The 24,503-nt window shown below is 46.9% G+C and overlaps 1 protein-coding gene and 1 long non-coding RNA gene across 4 annotated transcripts in view; one reads left to right on the top strand and one right to left on the bottom strand.

Moving 5' to 3' along the window:
• Positions 1–24,503, top strand: part of LOC142767301 (uncharacterized) — a 103,848-nt gene that overhangs the window by 47,710 nt on the left and 31,635 nt on the right. For all 3 annotated transcript variants that reach the window (XM_075868741.1, XM_075868743.1, XM_075868742.1), the window contains exons 2-4: positions 20,275–20,399; positions 22,019–22,042; positions 22,776–22,808. In XM_075868741.1, the coding sequence (XP_075724856.1) occupies positions 20,360–20,399; positions 22,019–22,042; positions 22,776–22,808 (97 nt within the window). In that variant the 5' untranslated portion in view covers positions 20,275–20,359. The remainder of the gene's footprint in view (positions 1–20,274; positions 20,400–22,018; positions 22,043–22,775; positions 22,809–24,503) is intronic.
• LOC142767302 (uncharacterized) lies at positions 1,977–4,270 on the bottom strand. The gene is made up of 3 exons (XR_012884812.1): positions 4,047–4,270; positions 3,566–3,691; positions 1,977–2,090 (listed from the first exon to the last, which is right to left on the bottom strand). It is a non-coding gene; the product is annotated as an uncharacterized LOC142767302 (long non-coding RNA).

The following is a 24,503-nucleotide window of genomic DNA, read 5'->3' on the forward strand; positions in this document are numbered from 1 at the left end:
CTAGCTGCCTCGGAGCTATAGCTAAAGTTCCTTGAATTTCTGTCTTCTTAGCAAAAACAAAACAAAACAAAAACACACAAGACGAACAAACAGAAGTTGAATATCTAAGGACTCAGTGGTAACAAAAGAATCGCGTGTAAAATTAGGACGCTTGCCAAATGGCGGCTGCGACGTCATTCTCAGCCGCGTGTTATGAAAAAAGGTGCCATCTTCGAGATTGGCTTCTGCGAATCCGGTGCCGCGGCCGCCTAAGGCGACTGCTTCACAAGACTTTTATACGTTTCCATCGTAATTTGCGTGGACAAATTTTGGAGTCACTTTACCAAGCTATTTAACACATTCATTACAGTAGCAATCACTCGTATTACTACCTCTGACGACCTCACTTGAGCCACTCACATAACAAATATTACCATTGCCGCTAACCACACTTTAGGCTATCCTAAGCGAAATAAAACACATGCATCTCCTCCTGTAAAATTACTTGCTCACCAAACATTGATCCCATCCAAAACAGGGTATGCTTGTTCCGTCTGGGATCCCCCGGAACGCGTTTTAACTAATCAAATAGAATCAACAGAAAACCGCACCGTTAGATTTATTTTAATCTGACTATTCTTGCTCTACTAGTGTAAGTAACCTAAAAAAAAGGCAGGCCTGTCAGGTCTTGAACTGCGCTGCCAAATTGCGAGGCTTTCACTTTTTCACAAGTTTGATTTTTTTTCGCGTTCTGCGTAACTGTTCCCTAATCAATCCAGCTCATCGCATGTTTCATCGCATTAGCCTCGATGAAGCCGTATATACCCTTTCCGTGCCCGCACCGCCATGCATCTGCAATCATTGTTTGTGAAGACTCCCATCGACGGGAACGGTCTTCCCTCAGGAATCGTCCTTCACGCCTACCATGTCGAGAATTCTGTTGAATCACACGTTAGAGACACTAGACAGTAGACCTTTCTCCGAAGAGATTATCCTTGGTTCATGGCTGTACGCGTCGCAGGCCAGCAAAGCGACGCGAGCACTGCTAAGTTTTCTAAAGACGACTGGACTACGCGACCGCTTATAAGCGTGCAATGGACAAGGTCACATCTACACACACGTTGCCCTTCACTTCTCTCTCTCTTCTTCTTTAATCCCCTCACCCCTTCCCTCAGTGCAGGTTAGCAAACCGGACGTGCGCTTGGTTGACCTCCCTGCCTTTCATTTCTTCCCTTCCTCCTCCTCCTCCTCCTCCTCCTCCTCCACACGTTGTATAATGCCACGCTCCATTTCCCAAGTTTCTGTTATCGTCCCAAAACACCACACGATTCTCAGCGCAAACCGCGCCTGCAGTTTTCGAGAAGGTTCCGGACTGTAGTAGATCATGTCGATAAGATCGCGCCTACTGTGCGAACGGTACAGATTGTTCTGGAACCTACGCCACCGCCACCAGATGTCACGGGGTCGTGACGTCGCCGAAGACAGGAGACTTCGTGTTGGGATTTAACTGTTTATTTGGGCGAACCTGTGCCCGGTAAACGGAAATTCCAATTACAGCAGCAGTCTTGCAAAGATAGCAGTCTCGGACTGATAGCGGCGAACGGAGCGTCGGCCTTCGATCAACAACTGACAAGCGGTGAAGCGCGTCGGCATTTATACTCCCGCCGTCGAATGTTCTAGCGCTACCGCTGGCGGTGGCGTAGGTTCCAGAACAATCTGTACCGTTCGCACAGTGGGCGTGATCTTATCGAAATGATCTACTACAGTCCGGAACCTTCTCAAAAACTGCAGGCGCGGTTTGCGCTGAGAATCGTGTGGTGTTTTTGGGACGATAACAAAAACTTGGGAAATGGAACGTGGCAATATATACTACCTCACACGTTTGTTTCTCCCACTGCTCGTGTAAAACCCTGTGTACAGAGTGCTTGAGGTGTTTTCAATAAATAAATAAATAAATAAATAAATAAATAAATAAATAAATAAATACTTGCCTGACGGGAATGTGCACGTGCCGGCTACCAGCACCGTGCCCTCCGTACATGCGCACTTTCCCAGGCTGCAGTGCGAGTTCCGGGATCCGAGAGCACTGCACTCCTGGTCGGCCTTGCAGACTGTTATAAAAGTGAAAAAAAAAGATATAAGAAAGGGCAACATGAGACGAGTTTAATTTCGATTGAGCATGACCCACCCAGATCGATCACTAATAATAATAAAAAAAATCGGGAGCCTTTCTGCTATTGGGGAAAAAAATGGGGTAAGTGAAAGTTGCAGTTTTGGAACGTTGAAATTCATCAATTAATATTAGGCTTAATCTGCACGCGCCTGCCCTACCCTTCTTTCTTTCTTACATTCTTTCTATCATTGTTTCTTTCTGTCCTCTTATGACAGACGGGAGTGAGACTGCTCTGATTGGTTGCGGGCGTGGTGCGAGGGCGTGCCTGCGCAGTTTGCCACCAGCTCAAGATCAAACTGCTTTCGCAACGTTTTTTTTTTTTAGATGCGAAGCGTCTCTTGCTCGGGTCAATGTCCCGCGGCGTCGGCTTCCGCACTCTCACTACGCATGCGCAATTTCTTTCCTCTCCTACGCTCCCCCTCTCTCGCCTCGCAACGCCGACGCAGGGAACACGTGCTAGCGAGTGTCTTGATTTAAAAAACTGACTGCTTGCGCTGCACAATCGGTCGCTGGCCACCCCGTATGTATAGGCACTGCATATAGACCTACAATGTAGTGCCGGTGGGTAGATTTCTAGTGTGCGTTGTTGAACAACGAAAATTCGCAGCGTGCGCGTTAACTGAAAGCGGACTGCGAGTCTTTCTGTCCAATTGGTGTCTTCTGTCTCTCTGATTGCCCATTATCAGTGATTGGCGTGTTATAGTAGGAAACACCGGTCCACCACTGCGTGCTTTTTTGCGCCTGTCCAGGTTTCTCTCCTGCGTAACATCTCAATGAGTGCCAGCGTCAACGTCGCCGCCATTGTAAGCGTTAGCGTCCGCTGCTTCGCATCTACAGTTGGTCCCTGAATGGACGGACAGCTGTACGAATGGACGCATGAATGGACGCAGGATGGACGGACGCAGGATGGACGTACGCATGAACAGATGGAATGGATGGACGGATGATTGGTCAGATGGGCAGATGGATGGACAGTGTTCGGTCGGTTCGAAACCATTTGCGCGCTATGAACGGTATGAACGCTATACCGGTATAACGCTATGAACGCTATACCGGTATAACGCTATACCGGTATAACGCGGTATGAACGCTATGAGCGCTATGAACGGTTTGCGCGCTATGTATGGTATATTTAACACCTGTGTTTAGGTCCGAAGGCGACAGCGGACATTGTGACTGCCTAAGGAGCTTCGCTCCTAAAAACCACGTTAAGGGCACAAAGCTTTCTGTGGGCACGGAGGAGGAGGATCATTTTTTTTTATCGACTATGAAAACAAAAAAGTAGGCCTTTCAGTCGTCTTATGTGAATACGCAATGGACACTAAGTTTTGTGCTATCATCGAAGTTGCTCCACGCAATTTTAAAGCCTACCACTTCAGGAAAGCGCTAAGCGTTGGCCGAAGGCGATCTCACTTTTTGTGCAAAACAGCTCACGACTCTGGAACGCGTTGCCAGGGCCACACTCGCAGCGGCCCTTGGTACAGTTGCTCCGGAACCTCCGACAGTCCCAGTGGTTCGTGCAAAAAGTGTCGCCGGTGTCTGCGGGGGAAACGTACGTATAGGCTGGTTGTCTGTTCGGGAGACTTCATAATCCTTGTTACTATTGTGAAGACGTTGGGCAGTGGATTCCTATTGACACATTTGTTAGTTCTCTTGCCGAAAACTAAAAGCGTCGGGACTAAACTTCCCACTTTCATGAAAAAGTGTGAAAATCAGAACATTTTTTTTTCCTTTCCGCGGTGGAAGCGCACGGAAGTGCTTGCCGTCAAGAAGTGAGACAATGCAATTGTGTCCCGTTTTTATTGTTGGGACAGTGGCGGCAGTGTGTGTGGAACTTGGGCATTTTTACAGGTTATACTCAGCATCAAGAATGCATTCTACCCAAAGTACTCACAGGAAAAAGGAGTGACGACGATTGTGGCGTTCACCAGGAGCGTTCCGTTCGGAAGTACGTACGAAAGAGTAGCTGCCGCCGTTCGACCGCCCATGTCCATCCGAGAACTGGCAAACTGCACGTTTTTACCGCTAAAAGAACGAAAAATTGCATTTAAATATCGACTAGTTCGAAAATGCCGATCAGAAGTTGTGTACAGAAAGCTCATAAACATCCTTTTCGTTTTCTTTTTTGGCAGCCCAACTCTAAACGGCACAACTCCTCAATTTCGCGGCGTCCGTGCACTTACAAGAAAGAACCCGCGCGGCCTGCGTCAAGCGAACGACAACATCACGCAATGACGTCATGTGCCATCATCGTGATGCCTCGGATTAGTGAAGTTTTACATCCTGATGACATAACAAAAAATTGCCCGCAGCTTCCCTCGGGGGAACACTGAGGAGGATGCGGACCATATAATTGGTTAACGGGGTGTTAAAGTGCGACTTACTTGGGTCGATGGCTAAATTGGTTAACGTGGTTGTGAAATGGGGTGTTAAATTGCGACTTACTTGGGTCGATGGCTAAATTGGTTAACGTGGTTGTAGGAGGGGGTGTTAAATGAGTGAACACGTAAACACGTATGCGAAAGGGCGGCGCTGGTCGAAGGGACGTCGATCATTGTGTTTGTGGATTCGTTGGAATTCATTTCACCGCGACCTTGGACGTCGACGCGCCGTACAAACCAACCGACGAGCGGCAACTGAGCGAGCGAGCGCCGACCTTGAGTATATATACAGCACGACGGCGCATGCACTGTCAGCTGTTGAATGTTCTCGAAGCGCGACGCCACATGCGCGTCCACTGGAGAATCAGGAGAATTGTAAATGTCGAACGCGGTGTGTAGAGGAGGAAGGGTGCACAGATGGTGGAGGAGTGAAGCGCGCGCGGTGTGTAGAGGAGGAAGGGATGCACAGATGGTGGAAGAGTGCGCGACGGCGCGACGGCGCATGCGCGCGCGTCAGCTGTCGAATGTTCGAGAAGCGGTGCGGACGGCGCACTACAAGGCGCGAGTATAAGATGCTCCGCATCTAAAATGACGTCACATGCTGCCGTCATCAATTAGTGGCCCTTTGGAATCTCGTCGGCGCCGGAAATATTTCAGCGGGCCATGCACCGCGTGCTAGAAGGCCTCGAAGGCGTAGCGGTTGTCATGGACGACATTCTAGTGTGGGGCCGAACAAGAGAGCAGCATGATGCAAACCTTGAACACGTCCTACGACGTTGCCGAGAGTACAAACTGAAATTGAACAGAAAGAAATGCCGTTTTTTACAGGAGTCCGTCCGGTACTTGGGACACATTTTGACGCGCGACGGCCTGAGCCTGGATCCACAGCGGCTAGAAGACATCTTGCAAGTCCAGACGCCAAGCAACCAGAAAGAGCTGCAGACGTTCCTGGGCATGGTAAATTTTGTCTCTCGCTTTATTCCGAATATGTCGGACCTAACAGCACCACTTCGAGAATTACTAAAGAAGAATGTCGCGTGGCTTTGGGAGGACCGCCAAGATGCAAGCTTCAAGGCTCTGAAGGAAGCGCTTGCGACAGCCCCTGTACTAAGCTACTACGAGAAGGGGAAACCAATCAGGCTGTCGGTAGATGCCAGTCAGAACGGAGTTGGCGCAGTGATCATACAGGACGGGCATCCACTAGCGTATTCGTCGCGTTCCTTGACAGAAACACAGCAAAGGTATGCCCAGATCGAAAAGGAGATGCTGGCAATTGTCCACGGCTGTGAAAGATTCCGCGACTATCTTTTCGGGCAGCCTGAAGTTGTGGTAGAATCCGATCACAAGCCACTAGAAATTATATTTAAGAAGCCGTTATGCCAATGTCCTCTAAGGCTTCAGCGCATGCGCCTCAGCTTGCAGAGGTACCCGATAGTCGTCAAATACACACCTGGAAAACAGCTGTTTGTTGCTGACGCTTTATCACGGTCCCCGAGCCAAGCAATATTGAAAGAACAGTGCCTGAATTATCAGTTGAACACCATTGCTTGCCTGCAGGTTTCAGACAGACGGCTGAGCCAAGTTCTACAAGAGACCGACCAGGACCCTGTGATGGTGAAACTTCGACAGTACGCAAGCAGTCAGTGGCCGGAGAGCAAAGCTGACGTCAGCAGCGAGCTACGATGCTACTGGAGCTTCCGCGACGAGCTGCATACGCAAGATGGCCTTGTATTCAGGAGCAACCGCCTCATCATTCCGGCCAAGATGCGCAGCGAAGTTCTTGCCTGCCTTCATGCAGCGCATGGGGGAGCAGAAAAAATGAAAGCACGTGCTCGAGCTGTACTTTTTTGGCCTTCTATAAACAGCGATCTAGAGGAAGTTGCTCGACGCTGTGAGACCTGCCAAAAGCACAAGCCACGAAATCGGCGCTTGCCATTGATGAACCATGAAATTCCTAGCCTACCCTGGGAAGTTGTGGGAGCCGACATATGCTATCACAATGCTACCGAGTACTTGGTGGTTGTTGACTTTTATTCTTTCTTTTTCGAAATCAGGCCCGTGAAGACGACAGCCGACAAGGTGATTGCTGCCTTCGCAGACATATTCGCCACTCATGGCTTCCCGCAGCGCCTATGCACGGACAATGGACCGCCATTCAGCAGCCAGGACTTTCGTGAATTTGTCGGTAAGATTAGCTTGCACCATGTTCGCTCCAGCCCCTATCACCCTCGATCAAACGGAATGGCTGAACGTGCGGTGCAAGAAGCCAAAAAATTGCTGAAGAGGTATCGGTACGGCACAGTGGATTTTTGTGCTGCATTGCTTGAATGGAGAAACACTCCTCGCGATTCCTATTTGAAATCTCCAATGCAGAGACTCATGGGCCGAAATGCGAGGACGCTGCTGCCAGTCACGGAAACCCACCTGCGACCGCAGACCATACCGCCAGAGGAGGTTCAACGGCGGCTCCACGTCATCAGAAGTAGACAACGTTCCTACTACAACAGGGGTACAAGGCCGCTACCAGGACTTCCTGAGGGCTCCCGCGTCACAGTGTACAACGTACCATCAAAGACCTGGTCCCCTGCTACGGTTATCAAGCCTGCCAACAGTCCGAGAGCCTACATTGTTGAGACCGAAGATGGACTCCAGTTGCAGCGCACCAGAGAACATCTCCGTCTGGCCCCCACTCCACTGGTGCCCCCCACACAAGAACATCAAGCTGACGTGGGCCCCGCCGAGCCACAACTACGCAGAAGCGAACGCAATCGCCGGCCACCGCAAAGATACCCCATGCCGGAACTTTAGTCTTTTTGTTTGTTTAAGAAGGGAGATGTGACAGTCATGCACACGTGCGCCAGATTGGGGGCAACGCCCCTCGGCATAGAATGTATATATGAGAGCGCTATCGTTCAATAAACGTTCTTTCGACGCACATGACCCGTGCAAGCCACACATGGGCCAAAACTGAGCCGGTCTCGGCTACACTGCGGGCTCCACATGAGGCGCAGAAAAGTTTGGCGACGCGCGTGGATCTCGCTCGGACTCGCTCAAGAAACGATCTGAGTTTGAGTGAGTCGACTACTGAGTGAGTGTGACGACCTACGGTGAAGCGGTAAACTTTTTTTGTTTTTTTTTCACGTCAGTGGAATGTAGACAGTGGCTTTGTGTGCCTGTGCGTGGCAAGCGCATGTGCCGAAGCCACTCATTGTGGGAGGGAACACCGGAGTAGCAGCGAGGTTACGGAGAACACCGACGAAAACAGCTAGCAGAAGTGCGTCCGTCAGCTCCGCTGGCTACTCTGTATACTCCACAGTTTGGAATGGCTACGACTGTGGTGTTGACGCCAGAAACATCACTTCCTGTCGCAGCCACTTCCCATGGAGTCACTGATGACCCAGCAGGGATAGAACATAGGGGGGGGGGGGCTATGCTGTGGGATATATGAAGCGAGTCAAGCCTGATGCTTTGACGATCCGATAAAGTGAAAGCTTTGTGGGGTTATGCGGCATACGAACATCATGGAGGTACTTGAGCATTATGATGTCTGTTGTAGAACCACTGCCACAACTATTAAAATTTTCAAGCTTATATGCACTTATCGAATAGAGAATACGTCGCGCAGACTAAGTATGACAATACGGCTGGGGCACTCGCTTTTAAGTCGCATACACAACAGCGACACGCATCTTAACATAAGAAGGTCATGTGTCGTCAAAACAAGATATGCTTCACAACACAGAGAAGCGACGAGATGATGCTGCTATCTCAACAGACAGTGAGTCGTCAACTTACGTGACGCTGAAAAGGACAAAAAAGTTTGAACGATATCGTCAGGTAAACATTGCAGTGTTGTGTAGAATTTTCGATACAAGTAAGCAGAAGTTTAGCTGGATCTCGACACAACATGAACGATTCGCATGCATACCGGCATGTTCCGTAGACGTCTCGTTTGGTCCGACTGTATTAGAGTGTATTGAAGCCATATGAATATTTTCATTTTCAGAATGCTTCGGGGTCTCTTATTCAATGATAGCGTCACAGCAGTTAACACCAAAACGTTGCTCTTACAACGACAAAAATGCGTACAAAGTGACTAAAGAGGCGAATAACAAGTGGTGATGCTCTCATCTTAGTCGTTCGCTGTGTGATGGAACGCAATATACCACTAACTAAATCGTCTACTCGAACGCTACCAATAGATTAGTGATTGCAAGTGATTGTATTAGTTTTCGCGCTAACAACTGCGTGTTAATAACCAAATCAATACCAACAGAAGCTTTGATTGATATGTGGGGTTTGACGTCCCAAAACCACCCTGTGGTTATGAGAGACGCCGTAGTGGATGACTCCGGAAATTTCGACTACCTTGGGTTCTTCAACCTGCACCAAAATATGAGCACACAGGCCTACAACATTTTCGCCTCCATCGGAAATGCAGCCGCCGCAGCCTGGATTTGATCCCGCGACCTGCGGGTCAGCAGCCGAGTACCTTAGCCTCTACACCACCGTGGCGGGGCGACGACGTTGACATGCTAGAGGCCCGTGTATGGTTCCACGTCGGCGCATTAAAGAACACCAGATGAGCGCAATTTTCGGAGCCCTGTACCACGGTGTCCTTCGTAATCATGTGATGGTTTTGACAAGCTTTAGCCAAACAGTATGATTCTCAAGCTATGTGTCTTTGGTGACCATCAGTTTGCCCCTGGATCGCGTGACCTGTGGGTGAGCAGCCGAGTACCTTAGCCACTAGACCACCGCGGCGGGGCCCAACAAAAAGCTTCTCGACTAGCGCGTACTTTAAGCTCTATACAGGTCATAGGAGGCCTCACTTGTCGACTGTCAGCGCGGTGAGCCGCATTCCCTTGATGGGTTCCAGGTACTTGAAGCTGAACTTGCCGTACAGCTCGTGGTCGTCCAGAATCACGTTGAGCACGAACCGGCTCCTCTCTGACAGAACCACGTGCACCCTGACGTGCGGCGCACTCGTGTTGACGATGTCGAAGTACTCGCCGTCCTGGACGACGAGGGCCTCCGCGCCTGCGCCCACGTTTCGTCCGTATAAAGGTGAGATGCGCGCCTGTGATACAACTCTCGATGAGCGACAGCAGCCCAAAGAATCGGCATTGTAGTGTCTTATGGTTGACTCCGGTATGCGAACGATGGTGTTGAAGAGTAACGCCGGATTACCGGACAACCGTAGCGATACCTTGAGACGCCGAACATAACGTTGATGCATTCAGAGGATGCATTTTTTTCATGAAAAAGAGACACGTTTTAAAAGGTAACACATCTTCGAATTCCACGCTGTGGGCACTGCACACGACAAAGAATGAGAATGGAAGTAAACCGAGTTCACGATATATGTTAGCTCTGTGTTTGCCCGGGTTCCCGTTTGTGTCGTCTCTGTTGTGTGTTTGCCTATTTCACGCCTGTGTGTTTGTATAATTTCGTTTCACGACGCCAATAATATACTATTGCAGCTTGAATGCCCGCATCGATGGTTGCCGCTGCCACCAAGTCTTAAGCCATGGTCCCAAAGCATTAAATCAATTTATATCATCATCATCATCATCATCAGCCTGACTACGTCCACCGCAGGACAAAGGCCTCTGCCATGTTCCGCCAGTCAACTCGGCCCTGTGCTTGTTGCTGCCAATTTATACCCGCTAACTTCCTAATCTCATCTGCCCACCTAACCTTCTGTCTCCCCCTAACCCGCTTGCCTTTTCTGGGAATCCAGTTAGCTACCCTTAATGACCAGCGGTTATCCTGTCTACGCGCTACATGCCTGGCCCATGTCCATTTCCTCTTCTTGATTTCAACTACGATATCCTTGACCCCGGTTTGTTCCCTTGCACTCTGCTCTATTCTTGTCTCGTAAGGTTACACCTATCATTTTTCTTCCTCAATTCGTCCTCAATTTAAGCTGAACCTTCTTTGTAAGACTCCAAGTTTCTGCTCCATAGCAAGTACCGGCAAGATGCAGCTGTTATACACCTTCCTCTTGAGGGATGGTGACAATACCTGTCATAATTTGAGAGTACTTGCCAAATGTGCTCCACCCCATTCTTATTCTTCTAGTCACTTCAATCTCGTGGTTCGGCTCCACGGTTATTACCTGCCCTAAATAGGCATAGTATTCTACAACTTGAAGTGCACTATTACCCATCTCGAAGCGCTGCTCTTTTCCGAGGTTGCTGTACTTTAATTTTGTTTTCTGCAGATTAATTTTAAGACCCACCTTCCTGCTCTCCTTGTCTAAGTCCGTAATCATGAGTTGCAACTCGTCCCCTGAGTTACTCAGCAATTCAATGTCATCGGCGAAGCGCAGGTTACTAAGGTATTCTCCATTAGCTCTTATCCTTAACTGTTCCCATTCTAGGCATCTGAAACCCTTTTGTAAGCACGCGGTAAATAGCATTGGGGAGGTTGTATCCCCCTGTTTTCTTAACTCTGTTAGCAATTACCTTTGTAAATAGCTTGTATACTATGGAAAGCAAGCTGATCGGCCTGTAATTCTTCAAGTCCTTGTCATCTCCTGTTTTTGATGTATTAAAGTGATGTTAGCGTTCTTCCAAGATTCTGGTACTCTTCCCGTCAGGAGGCACCTCGTAAACAGGGTGGCGAGTTTTTCTAACACAATCTGACCTCCCATCTTTCAGCAGATCTGATGTTACCTGGTCCTCACCAGCAGCTTTACCTCTTTGCATGCTCTCCGAGGCTTTTCAGACTTCTATCATCACTGGTGGGGTGTCATGTGGGTTAGTGCTAGTTCTTATAGTATTAAGGTCGGCGTTATCCCGGCTACTGTACAGGTCTCTGTAAAACTCCTCCGATATTTTAACTATCCTATCCATATTGGTAGTTATTTTGCCTCCTTTGTCCCTTAGTGCATACATTCGATTTCTGCCTATCCCAAATTTCCTCCTCACTGCTTTGACGCTTTCTACGTTTTTCAGAGCGCGTTCAATTGTCTCCAAGTTATACCTTCTCACATCGGATACCTTACGCTTATTAATCAACTTCGAAAGCTCTGCCAGTTCTATATTGTCTGTGGTACTAAAGACTTTCATGCTTTGGCACTTTTTAATGAGGTTGTTCATCTTCTTGGATAGCTTGTCAGTGTCCTGTCTAAGTACCGTACCTCCAACTTCCACTGCACACTCCGTAATGATACTCGTCAGATCATCATTCATTGCATCAACGCTAAGGCTGGTTTTCTCGATAAGAGCCGAGTACCTGTTCTAAAGTGATACTCTGAATTCCTCTACTTTCCCTCTCAGTGCTAGCTCAATGATTGGCTTCTTGCGTATCAGTTTCTGTCGTTCCTTCTTCAAATCTAGGCGAATTCGAGACCGTACCATTCCATGGTCACTGCATCGTACCTTGCCAACCACTTCCACATCCTGCACGATGCCTGGGTGTGCACTCACTATAAAGTCTATTTCGTTCTTATTTTCGCCATTAGGGCTCCTCCATGTCCACTTAGGGTTTCCTCGTTTTCGGTAGAAGGTATTCAAAATACGTAAGTTATTGCGTTCTGCAAATTCTACTAGTAGCTCTCCTCTGGCATTTCTAGTAGCGATGTCATAATCTCCCACTGCATACAGTCTCCAGCCTGCTTCTTCCCTACTTTTGCATTAAAGTCTCCCATCAGTATAGTATACTTTGTTTACATCAAATGAAGGTTAACTAAGTAAGAACTAAGCAGACACAATTGGCCGATTCACACCGCCTTTACGTAGGCGCCTGATGTACCAACCTTCGAGAACGAGAAAAGCAGTCACGCACAGTAACAGTGGACGCTGGCCGATCGTCTTGGACACGATTTCGTGAACGCCGAGTACGGTAGGTTTGTTCCGGAACCTTGACGCTGAAGTGAAAATATGTAAATAGTTTAGACGACCCTATTCTATTCCAATTTAGAGCTCTTAATAAGGCGCAAGCCTTTGTTGTATATGGATTCAAAAAATTTACTGCCTCCGTTATCATCCTGATCGCGAATGGAACCAAAAGTGACGTGACCAAAAAAAAAAAAGAGTCACAAGGTCATCTTCCTCACCCCCCCCCCCCCCCCCACACACACACGCACCCCGTAGTATTTTTTCTGCAGCTGATTACGCGCTGAATCCAGTGTCGGAGGCACTCACTGCATGTTTACAGGAGGTTTTGAGGGCGCTAGAATGAGAAAAGGTAACGATAAGAGTCAGTGGAAAGTGTCTTAGTAAGCTAATGACACTTCATTTATGAATAATTCAGGGGACGAATGACAAATAATGATTGCTGAACTGGACACGGAAAACAAAACAAAGTAGGTCTGAAAATGATTGTGCACAAAAACATAACGTGCGATTGCCTCGGCAGAAAAAGAGTGCTTTGCGATAGGTGCCGAGCGGCTGTAAGTTGTAAAGGAACACGTCTACTTTGTCAAGTACGTCACTTCGTGTTGCCCCGCCTCGGTGGTATAGTGGCTAAGGTACTCGGCTGCTGACGCGCAGGTCGCGGGTTCGAATCCCAGCTGCGGCAGCTGCATTTCCGATGGAGGCGGAAATGCTGTAGGCCCGTGTCCTCATACTTGATTGCACGTTAAAGAAGCCCGGGTGGTCGAAATTTCCGGAGCCCTCCACTACGGTGTCTCTCATAACCATATCGTGTTTTTGGGACGTTAAACCCCACATATCAATCAAATCACTTCGTTTTGAAGTCGCTGCCGACACTGAGCATTTGCGTTTGATAAGAGATCTAAGGCTATCACTCCTAATGAGGTCACTCCTTTATCGATCAAACTATGAGAGTGTAGCGGCTATGGTGCTTGGCTGCTAACCTGAAGGTCGCTGCAGTGGCTCGATCGTGGCCGCAGCGGTCGTACTTCGACGGAGATGACATGCTAGAGACCCATGTACGGACCTATGCCAGCGCATTTAAAAAGCACGAGATGATCGCCATTTCCGGAGCCCCGTACCACGGTGTGCTTCATTATCATATCACGGTTTTGAGAAGCTTTAGCCAACTAATATGATTGTCAAGCTGCGCGTCGGTGGTGACCACCAGTTCGCTCCTGGACTGAGACCATGGCAGCACCTACTGCGAGCTCCACGCTAATGGTGACTCTACCCAGCACTGAAATTTCATGCGTGGTATAGTCTTCGAATGCTCCTCTTAAGAGATCTCAAGAGTTTCAGGGGCATAAGAAAAGGTATTGCTTACCGCCCATGGCTGATTGCTTGTTCGCTTTTCTGCTTCTTGCATCCAAGCGTTGCATCCTTCTTCTTCTTGATGATGATGTTGGTGATGATGAGACCTCTGTCATGACTCATACCCACTCATGGGGATTGGCCAAGAATTGATTATATTGATCCGTGCTGTTCATATTTTTCACACAATCTATGGCGTGGAGTTGATGACAATGAGGTGGCAATCCTCGCCGAGATGTCACCTATACAAGCAAGCCAAGAGTCGAGTGGCGGTGGCCTTTTGGTTTTTAGCTTTAAAATGGTGTAATGCTATTGCCATAGAACAATTAAAACATGCATAGAGAAACTATGCACATAATAGAACTGCCTTCAGAGTGGCCTTCAGAGTAATCTATACGCTTCATCAAAGTTTGTGACATCATGTGATGTGATGCCGCATGATGGCGACAAAACACGACGTCATAACTTGATCAAAAAATGGGCTGGTCACGGAGACAATGTAGAACCATGTGTGGTGCAGAAAGTTTTCGGAGGGTGGCAACGTGGCATCAATGCGTTGAATGCTCGAATGACAAACGTAAACATAAAGATCGAACGTCAATACGTCGAATGAGAAAAATATTGCACCATCTCCCGCTAAAGGGAACCATGTGTAGATGCGAAGCATCGGGAGTTCACGCTCACACTGGTGGCGACATTGACGCTGGCACTCATCGTGGCGTTTCGCACGAGAGAAACCTGGGGAGGCGCAAATCACGCAACGGTGGACCAGTGTTTCTCACTGGAACATGTCAATCGCTGCTAATCGGCAATGAAAAAGACGACTACGATTGGTCACAGAGACACGCAGTTCACTTTTAGTCAATGTACACACTGTGACTGTTTATTGTCCAACAACGCACAGGGCAATTTTGTCGCTGGCACTGCCCTGGAGGTCAAAAGAGAGAAAAAGAGGCATATGAAAGGCTGGGAGGTTAACCAGGTTGTACCCAGTTTGCTTGTCTTGTCTTGTCGCCTAGTATATCTTGGCTCATACCCACATGAGGGATTGGCCACACTGTACCTCATAATAGATCATTTTTTACAGCGCTTGCTAAAAAGAGAGAAATTAGATAGGAACAATAATAATGTACCTTTAAAAAACGTGAAAAAGTGCAGAAGAATGCCATAAACCAGAATATATAAAACAAATTACCAGAATGAGGAAGGGGGACAAAGAATCGGATATATCTGGCAGTACCACTAGCAGCGTATCCTTCCGGTTGCCTGAATGAATTTATGTAGCGCTGACAGAATAGCACTGCGGCCCAAACCCAACTGACTGGCTCCAAACGATAATTAATGGATGTATTGACTGGCAATCCGAGCATACCAATCGGCTTTTCAAGAATTATTCGTCGCAGTGAGGCGACGTTTGCTACCCTACATGGGGGAAGGGGAAATGGGATGTTGCTTTCTCTTCTTAGAGGTCAAGATGCAGTGCCTGTCACAACAACATACGAGTGGCCAGTGAATGGTTGTGCAGAGCGAGCAGTCAGGTCTTTTTTTTTTTTTTTCAATCAAGAAACTCGCTAGCGGACGCTGCTTGATTCGGCGTTGCTAGGCGACAGAAGTGGGAGCGTATGTATAGAAGAGGAAACAGAAGGGGAGCGGACGCGCATGCGCTGTAACGGTGGTCACGCCGCACACCGGATTGGGCTCGACCCTAAGCTGCTTCGAATCTAAAATGTGGCTTTCGAATTTCACTGGTCTTAGAAGAGTGCATAAGGAACCCTAAAGCTTTTATGCTTTTCCATTGTATTTATTTGGTTCACCATTTCGTCACACGCGTTGCTCCGGGAAATTTTTGCTTCTATAACAGTAATCATGATTATAAGAAAACGAAAGAAAAGAATTTCGCTTTAGTATTACACACTGCCTACTTTGTGATAATGCAAAAAAAATGATGGTGGCGTTTGTTGTAAGGGCGGTGTAGACTTTACGGTTGTGGGGTTTTTAGTTGAAATATTGATAATGAAAGATTGTTTAGTGTTGCATGCATTGTCATGGCGCTCCTATATGCTGTCTACATATTGACCTGTTGATCTGAATTAAACAGTTAGGGTACGAAGAACTTTATTCTTTACGGTGTAGTAAAGAACTGCGTTAATGCCTGTGTCCCCTTTTCCTTCTTTTTGCTGGTGCAGCAAGCCCAAATTTTACTATGAGCAAACAATAGTGTTGTGTTCTGGGTTGTTGGTTTCGGTTTCGGAATGACATGTGAGGATACCAGGGGGCGCCGCTTTGGCATCCAAGATTTCAAGGCGACTGTAAAATAAAAGAAGGGTGCGTTGGGTAACCGTGGAGTGCGGTTGTTGTTCTTCTCTTCGGCGCTTTGCGCCAACCCACGTGTCCGGGCTGGTCGGCGTCCCCGTCGGCCGCGTTCGTCTCCGTCGGCCGTCTTCTTTTTCTGCTTCGTCGGGACCAGCCAGCCCCCAACACAGCAAATAGTTTGTTCATAGTGACTATAGTCTTGAAGATGTACCATAGCGACGAATTCTTGAGAGGGTATATGCCTTCGATGCAGTAAAGTCCCATCGCCCAAGTCACTTACACGAGGTCAGCCTCGAGGGGCGATCGGCAGTCACAGAAGAAGAAGTGTCCGCCCGCGCAGCCGGTGGGCTTTGGTCGGGTGTTCATCGGCGACCCTTGTCTTCCGGTTGACCCGACGTCAAGCGCACCAGGATGGCGACCGGTGAGCATGTGGAGGCGACTTGTTGCCGCATTGTGACGCTTGTCAGTCTACACACACGCGCCATGAATTCGCAGTGGTTGTCCGGAAATGTCTTCCCACGGCCAGCCTAATATAAGCACCCCAGTCCCGGTCATGTCTTTATTTTGACGATGATTCACGTCGAGTCCATCCGAGGAACAGCATACTCGGCAGTCAGAAACTCCTACCTGCCGGACGGTGCTAGGGGCGGTGGTGGTCGCCTTCGTTATTGCGGGGTTTACGCGGTAGATCACGCTGACCCATTCCTCGCAACTTACCTGCTCGGCTTGTTCGCACACTCACTCGGTCGTTCTCTGCCTCTTCCCATATCGGTATTACCTGTCGTGTTGTTATGTGCCGCTGACCTAGAGGACCAAGAGGAGGAGGATGGATTGTCTCCTCTTTGCACCATCTTGGCCGTGTTTGTCCCGATCACTTTGAGTGTAAATATCGATTGTAAGTACCACCGCGTCTTTTGACGTCTCGCCGTAACATCTTTGGTGGAGTTGCGGGATAAATTGTAAGGGGTGAGTGAAGAAATTGTTATGGGTCCTTCTATAAGAAGGTCAAAGGAAAAGACTGCTAGAATAACTCCTTTGAAAATTGCACTTAAACTTCCGGTTAAACTTCCGGTCAAACTTCCGGTTATTGTTTAATTTGACGCAATCACATTTGGTTTTATCCACAGAAACGTCTTTAAAGCTGTTACAAAATTTTTACGAGAGTCTAAAACAACGGAACGCTATACGTAGCTAAATTCAGTTGTTTTAGGTACAGACATTTATTGTGTGTTTATCATGTTATTTATTTCAAAGGTTCTTCTTTTATACTACAAGTTCAAATTATTTTCTGTAATAAAGAATTCAACTCTTTCCTTCAAGAAAATTAATAAGCAAGGTACCAATCGATTCGTAGACTATCCCCCTGAGTGGGTTGCGTCAAGCTGTTGAGGAACCAGCTAACCAGCAATGACCACTTACCATCTTCACTGACCATCTACCTGACCTGCGTTGCTCGGTCATGGTGCCTCTTACGTCCAGGAGACATAGGATAGTCTATGTCCGGGTCTTTCTGCGCCCACAATCGGCGATAAAACAGAAAAACAGAAAGAAAAAAATAGCACTTTCGTTGTTTTTGTGGGTCACTGTTACAATTTCAAATTTCTAAGGACTGCGAACTCACGTTCCAGATTTTACGAACTTCCCGATTTAATGAAAAAAATTCGAGCACCGTCGTCGTTTCTTTAAGTCGAGTTTCAACTCTAGTTCCAAGTGCGAGTGTGCGAACATTGGCGCGAGGCCGTTAAAGTCAACAGTGAGACTTTGGAGGACCCTGTATACATGGAGCGAAGAAAAAGAAGAAAAAAAGGAAGGGTTATGTCACGCCGCCAGCCTTGGCACGCCAATCCATTTTGAAGCCACCTGTATCGACCCATCACGGGAACTTTTCGAGTCGAGATTACTGTAACAGTGAGATTTACCGAGACCTCATGCTATGGCACCCGACAGCTTTTAATCGAACCGCGTTTTGTTCGGCTCAGACGGGCTGGCTCACGGAGGACGTTCAAAAACAGACAGCCGCAACGCGATCAAAATGTGCCCGTACTAGAGATGCAAAATTTCCGAAATTTTGAGCGATCGAAAAAAAAAAAACTGTTTTTTCACCACACTCAACGTTCACGTGTTGGGCCGACACGGGACATCGGTTACGTGACGTAATGCTCCTTCCCCCTTTTTTCCCTTTCCTTCATGCCTATATAGTCCCACCGCAGCGGCTCCGCGGCCAAGAAATGTACGGGCAACCTCGCGCTCAGCAGTACGCCACAGCCCCCGCGGTTGGTTACCGATACGGGACTCAATTCGTGCCTCCAGCTAATGCGCCGCCAATTTTCCACCGACGTACGTACTATGGCAGACATAGTATACATTTTTGTGTGACGTGTATATTAATGTAATCCACAAACCTGCCATTCCGAGCTTGGTTTTGGCGGTTAGCTCCTGAGGCACGCAACGGCGCACAGCCGGAGCTAATCACGAAGGCCACGACGTGAGACGTGTGGTGTATACATTTGTGCTACGTTTCGTTTCAGCGTCCGAGGAAAGCTTTATGTTGAGTTCCGCCAGCCAACCTTTAACGTAAGTACACTGGCTTAAGCGGCACGGTGCTCTCTTGGCCGATCACCGAGGGCCACTAATCGCGATGATTTCATGCTTACCAGGAATCGTGGATTGACCCTCGGTACTGGCGAGAGAAAACTACGTCCTGCCGAGAGTGGTGAACGCTACGAACAGCCAAATCTTGCAGTCGTGATAGGCAAGGAGAATCGCCATTCCCCGAAGCGCTCTCTTTTCATACAGAAGCGTTTGGTCACTCTCTTCGGAGATGCGGACGTCTGCTGTGTGACGTCGAACAGCAGACAGCTTGCTGCTGGCGAATAGCCGACATCCATCAAGAGTGGCGTTTAGATCAGGTGCGCTTCTTGCCGCGGGGTGCCGCCACGTTCCGTAGTGTGCTAACGTTACACAGTAGCCTCACTCTCGGGCACTGAAGCCAGGCCGGAGAGAGGGAGATCTCGCTTCATCGCGTGCGCCCAAGGTCAAGATGCACACTGACGTCCGCAGCGGCGGAGCAGCAGTTACTGCGCTCGGCTTCCGACGCAAAGGTCGCGGGGTCGGTCTAGAACGCGGTTATTGCAGTGCGATGAAGGCGATATGTTAGAGGTCCGTGTACTGTGCGATCTGAGCGCACATTAACCTACCCCGAATGATCAAAGTTCCTTGAGCCCTCCACTATAGGATTTTTAAAGTAATAATATCATCGTTTTTATACGCAAACCGCATATATTATTATTTACGGGGACTTATTTCCGCCGTGTCATCCACCGACGTGTAGCTTCTAACGCGGTGGTCGAGACGAGAGAAGAGAGAAGGCGTTTAATGCACCCGACGAATCTCCATAACTCTGCTCGTTCTCAGAGGATACCAGAAAACGTTGCGGCATCAGGTGCACCGTGGCCGCCGTGCACGGTGTACCACCGCTCGCGATGCTTAAATCAGACAGTGGCCGTGTCTATATGCTTTTGGGAATGTCAAGCAGGGTGTTTCGGGTAGGTGGCATCGTTTCTGTGAAGAAGAGCAAGAACTCTCTAGCTGACCTACAACTTCATCTGTGAATGCCATGCCGAATGTCTCGCTATAATCTTTGAACCACATATTCCCAGAAGCCCCAATAACCATCGGGCAGTGCTTTTTGAACTTGATGAGAAATTTTTCTAAAACCACTTGAGACGGAAGATCTGAAGCATTATAATATACCTGGCGTCTAACAGGTATTATACACAGTTTTTTTAGCATGAAAGCGTTTTATGCCGGGGCCCATCACTCAATGTTTGTAGCTTCAGTGACGTATTTCCGTCAAGGAAATACGTCAGTGAAGCTACAAACATTAGTATACATTTTTCAAGTTCTCTTTTATAAATGTACAGCAAACATTCAAATACCTTTGCAAGGACCATGCGCGGAATTTTTTTCCCGGGGAGTGGGGGCATTGCCCAAGCACCTTAAATGTTTTTTGTAAAACACAGATTCGTATTACTTATTTTCGGTAAAACACTCCCCTCCCTCAAAATTTCGGAGGTGGGAGAGGAGGTGGTGGCTAGGGCTTGCTTTTCTGACTACGGGTTATGGTGGGGAAGGACACATTTTACTTTCTGGTTATACCGATTCCCATGAAAAAGGGATCGATCAGGTTTCTTTGGACTCTATACTTCCTGTCCCGTGTTCAACATTTCAGGAGGCAGGACAGTCAGGACGACGACCCGTACCCGGACGAAATCATCCCCCTCATCTGCTGCACGATACTGCTCCTGCTCGTTATCATGGTTCTTCTGCTCGTTCTGGTGTCCAGCGCATATGGAGGTGAGCCACATTACAATTTTACCCCTTCGACGCGATCGCGTTGTTGGGTTTATTCGAAATATCTATCTATCTATCTATCTATCTATCTATCTATCTATCTATCTATCTATCTATCTATCTATCTATCTATCTATCTATCTATCTGTCTGTCTGTCTGTCTGTCTGTCTGTCTGTCTGTCTGTCTGTCTGTCTGTCTGTCTGTCTGTCTGTCTGTCTGTCTATCTATCTATCTATATCTATTTATCTATTTATCTATTTATCTATTTATCTATCTATCTATCTATCTATCTGTCTGTCTATCTGTCTGTCTATCTATCTATCTATCTATCTATCTATCTATCTATCTATCTATCTATCTATCTGTCTATCTGTCTGTCTGTCTGTCTGTCTGTCTGTCTGTCTGTCTGTCTGTCTGTCTGTCTGTCTGTCTATCTATCTATCTATCTATCTATCTATCTATCTATCTATCTATCTATCTATCTATCTATCTATCTATCTATCTATCTATCTATCTATCTATCTATCTGTCTGTCTCTGTCTGTCTCTGTCTGTCTGTCTGTCTGTCTGTCTATCTGTCTATCTGTCTATCTATCTATCTATCTATCTATCTATCTATCTATTTATCTATCTATCTATCTATCTATCTATCTATCTGTCTATCTATCTATCTATCTATCTATCTATCTATCTATCTATCTATCTGTCTATCTATCTATCTATCTATCTATCTATCTGTCTGTCTGTCTGTCTGTCTGTCTGTCTGTCTGTCTGTCTGTCTGTCTGTCTGTCTGTCTGTCTGTCTGTCTGTCTGTTTGTGTTGGTGGATAAATGGCTGGGAAGGTGGATATGAACTATTAGGAATGGACATGGACGGACGGAATGATGGACGGACAGATCTGGTTAGTTTGTGTGGCCCAGTGTCTACATAATTACTGTTTGGAAAGGTAAAAGTATTGCAGCTTGGTCAAGCGTCGAGACCTTCAATCTGGCATTTGGCCACACAATCTTTGACCAAGGGAGGGAGCAATCTTTGACCAAGGGACGGGACACCATCACTTGGCCAATGGTGGGCCTATCCCAGCGACATTATGGGAGAGGGGAAGAGGCGAATTTTGGGGCCCCAAGCCCCCCGGTTCATGACGGCAGTCTGTATTGCACACCCATTGGTGCAGTGTTGGGCACTTACGCTTCGGAGGCGAAAATGTCGCATAATTCAGAAATTAGTGCTCGGCTATGAGTGTCTCCGTTCTCGGAGATGTGCGTCCAAAAGTAGATATCTGGGGGCAGCATTCCTTGTGGCGAAACGCACTTTGTCTTGTGTCGAGAGCCGTGAAATCTGCTCGACTTCAAAATGACGTTGCGGAAGAAAGACCGGAAACAGACGGCGCTCTGATCACCAGCTCAAGCCAATCAGTGGAGGCCGAATTAGAATAGCTCCGCAGTGCTGCCTTTAGCCAATCAGAGGAGGCCGCGAGAATGGCTCCCCAGTGCCTCCTTCGGCCACATCACGACCCCGTGACAGTGTCGTGTTCCACGAATGTTTTGGTCTGACGTTTGGGGTTTCTTGCGCAAGTGATGTTCTTCATGATCATTTCTTTGTCTTTTTTTTCATTTTGCAGGTGCCGAAGAGGGCTCGGGGACAGGTGAGCCTTCTCCTTTTAACACAAAAAGATTTTATGTCCGGGGTCCACCATGGCTCCACGGCCGTATTTCGGTCGAAGCTTTAGCAAATTTGGTTGATCTCGTGCCGCCCAAAACAGAAAAAAAAGTACACTAGTAAATTCGCGACGTCACCTGCTACAATTTGGGCATGAAATTTGAGAGTGATACCTTGACCTAGATTTTCTCCTCGATTAATAAACTTACGAAGGTGAAGTTAATGAAATTGGAGTTTGCAGAATACAATTTTTCTACAAGACTGATTGAAGATGAAATGATTTTTTTTTCTCTCACAATGGGGACCTCATCCCCCGTTTGCGTTTGCAGAAGTATCACATATGTATAAATAAATTCATTATTAGAGCACGTAGTGGTCTTGCCGAGTGTATTTCGTTGTGTTCTTGAATTTTGAATTGCACAGTTCTATCCTAATTTTTAGATGTAAGCCGACCTACCCACATTATTTTCTTGTTAGTAAAGCTGTTTAGCGTTGGTTAACGCTATAGTGGCTTGCGTATACGCACGCTCGTGTCTACATTTACACTCCCAGCCGCACCCAACGAGAAATGCGAAAGTTTGCGCACGCAAGTCACTTTATGTCCGCGACACTAAAACTCTATGAAAAGTCTGCGTCATGTTGATGTTTAAGGTGACGCATTTTCTTAACACAGCTTTGTGTCAGGAAAGTTCTAATTTTAGTCTTCAATACCCTTGCAGGTACCGACTCGGCGATATATAAGAAGGGTGGTGGTAAGTTTCGCAAAAATAATGTGACGTAACCGTGTTACATTCATATAAGATGTGCACGAAAAAGAAGATATACAATATTCAGTGGTTAGAGAATCTTTGGTGAGAAAGCAAATGAACAGTGCGAAAATGCGTATATGTTTAACAGATGAAAAGGAAAACGTAACACTGAAAAAAAAAGTCTGAAATTACAATACAAAATAAAAGAGCAATATTATATGTACCAAACAAAGAAATCGCTAGGATGAAGACAGTTGTTGCAAAAGGCATTTATTTACTTAGCGTTTGAATGCATGTTCCGAGGTTGATGATTTAATTATGCAAGGAAGGGCATTGCACAGCTTCATTCCCATAAACGTGGCGGTAAACTTGCTGTGGTTCATGCAAATCTTAGGCAGAAGGCGATCACCCAGCTCAGAAAACGTAATGACGTCGTTTTTTTTTTTTTTGCAAGGCTATTCACGCAGTGCCATCAATATGCACAATACCACGAAAAAGCCTATAATGGACAACTTCAGCTGACATAATGGATTAAGAGGATGGGTATTTAAATTTTGATAAAGTGGCGTTGCATTGAAATGGCTGGATGTCATGAGACGAAGTGCTTGATTTTGCATGCGTGTAAGTTGATTTGGGGTGGGCAAAATATGCGTTGCCCCAGTCTTGTACGCAATAAGATATATGGCAGTGAATATGCGTTTGATAGAGGGAATAAATAACACGTGACTGGAAATTTCTACGAGTTTTAATTACGGCGCGTATTTCGAAGGTGATCTTGCGAATGAGTGATTGCGCGTGAAGATTGAACTACGCCAAAGACTACCCCAAGAAACTTTGTGATCAGGCATTGGTATTATTCGTTCAAACGTACAGATTTTCACAGTACTGTCGGTACGCAATGGGAGACCATAAAAACGGTTTTGGTTGAATTGTTCATTTGACACCATGAAGTTATATGTTGTGTAGATCAACATTACTTTTTAGTTGTACGTCGTCGATGTTATTAGGGCAAGTAAAAATTACTGTGTCATTTGCATACAAGATAAAATGGAGTAATCAAAGTATTCAGTAGATCATTAATAAAAAGCAAAAAAAGCTGCGGGCCAAGCATCGATCCAATATCTTGATTTACTTTTTTAGTAGCCGAGAGTTTGCCGTCAATCACAACTCGAGTACACTTTTATGGATCGCTTTAAATGAATTGAAGTGGCGGACCAGTTATGCCATACGATTCAAGTTTATTCATAAGAATGTTGGAATTGTGTCGAACACTTGTGTCGAATCTATAAATAGACCACCATTCAAGAAGTGTTCCTCAACTGTCTTCTTTATTTTATTGGCGAGGGTTAGAGGTGCAAGCTCAGTGGAATGACCAGGCTGAAATCCATGCTGTTTGGATGACAATAGATTAAACTTCATTAGACAGGATACTAACCGTGTATGCATAAGACGCTCAATTATCTTGCTAAAAACGGCAGAATACAAATAAACCCGTAGTTACTTAGAAGTTCTAATCACCTTCTTTGTGAATAGGTGTTATTCTATACCGACATTTAGGGAATAGGGAAATGCGCCGGCTTTAAACATTCGTATCCGCAATGATGGAAGATGGCTGACTAGAAACAAACTTGATGTGGGATGAGTGAACAGAGTCGAGATTGGGTGCCGTAGACCAGATCGAAAAGATAACGTGAAAAC

Source organism: Rhipicephalus microplus, chromosome 7 (assembly GCF_043290135.1).
Source record: "Rhipicephalus microplus isolate Deutch F79 chromosome 7, USDA_Rmic, whole genome shotgun sequence".
Classification (NCBI taxonomy): domain Eukaryota; kingdom Metazoa; phylum Arthropoda; class Arachnida; order Ixodida; family Ixodidae; genus Rhipicephalus; species Rhipicephalus microplus.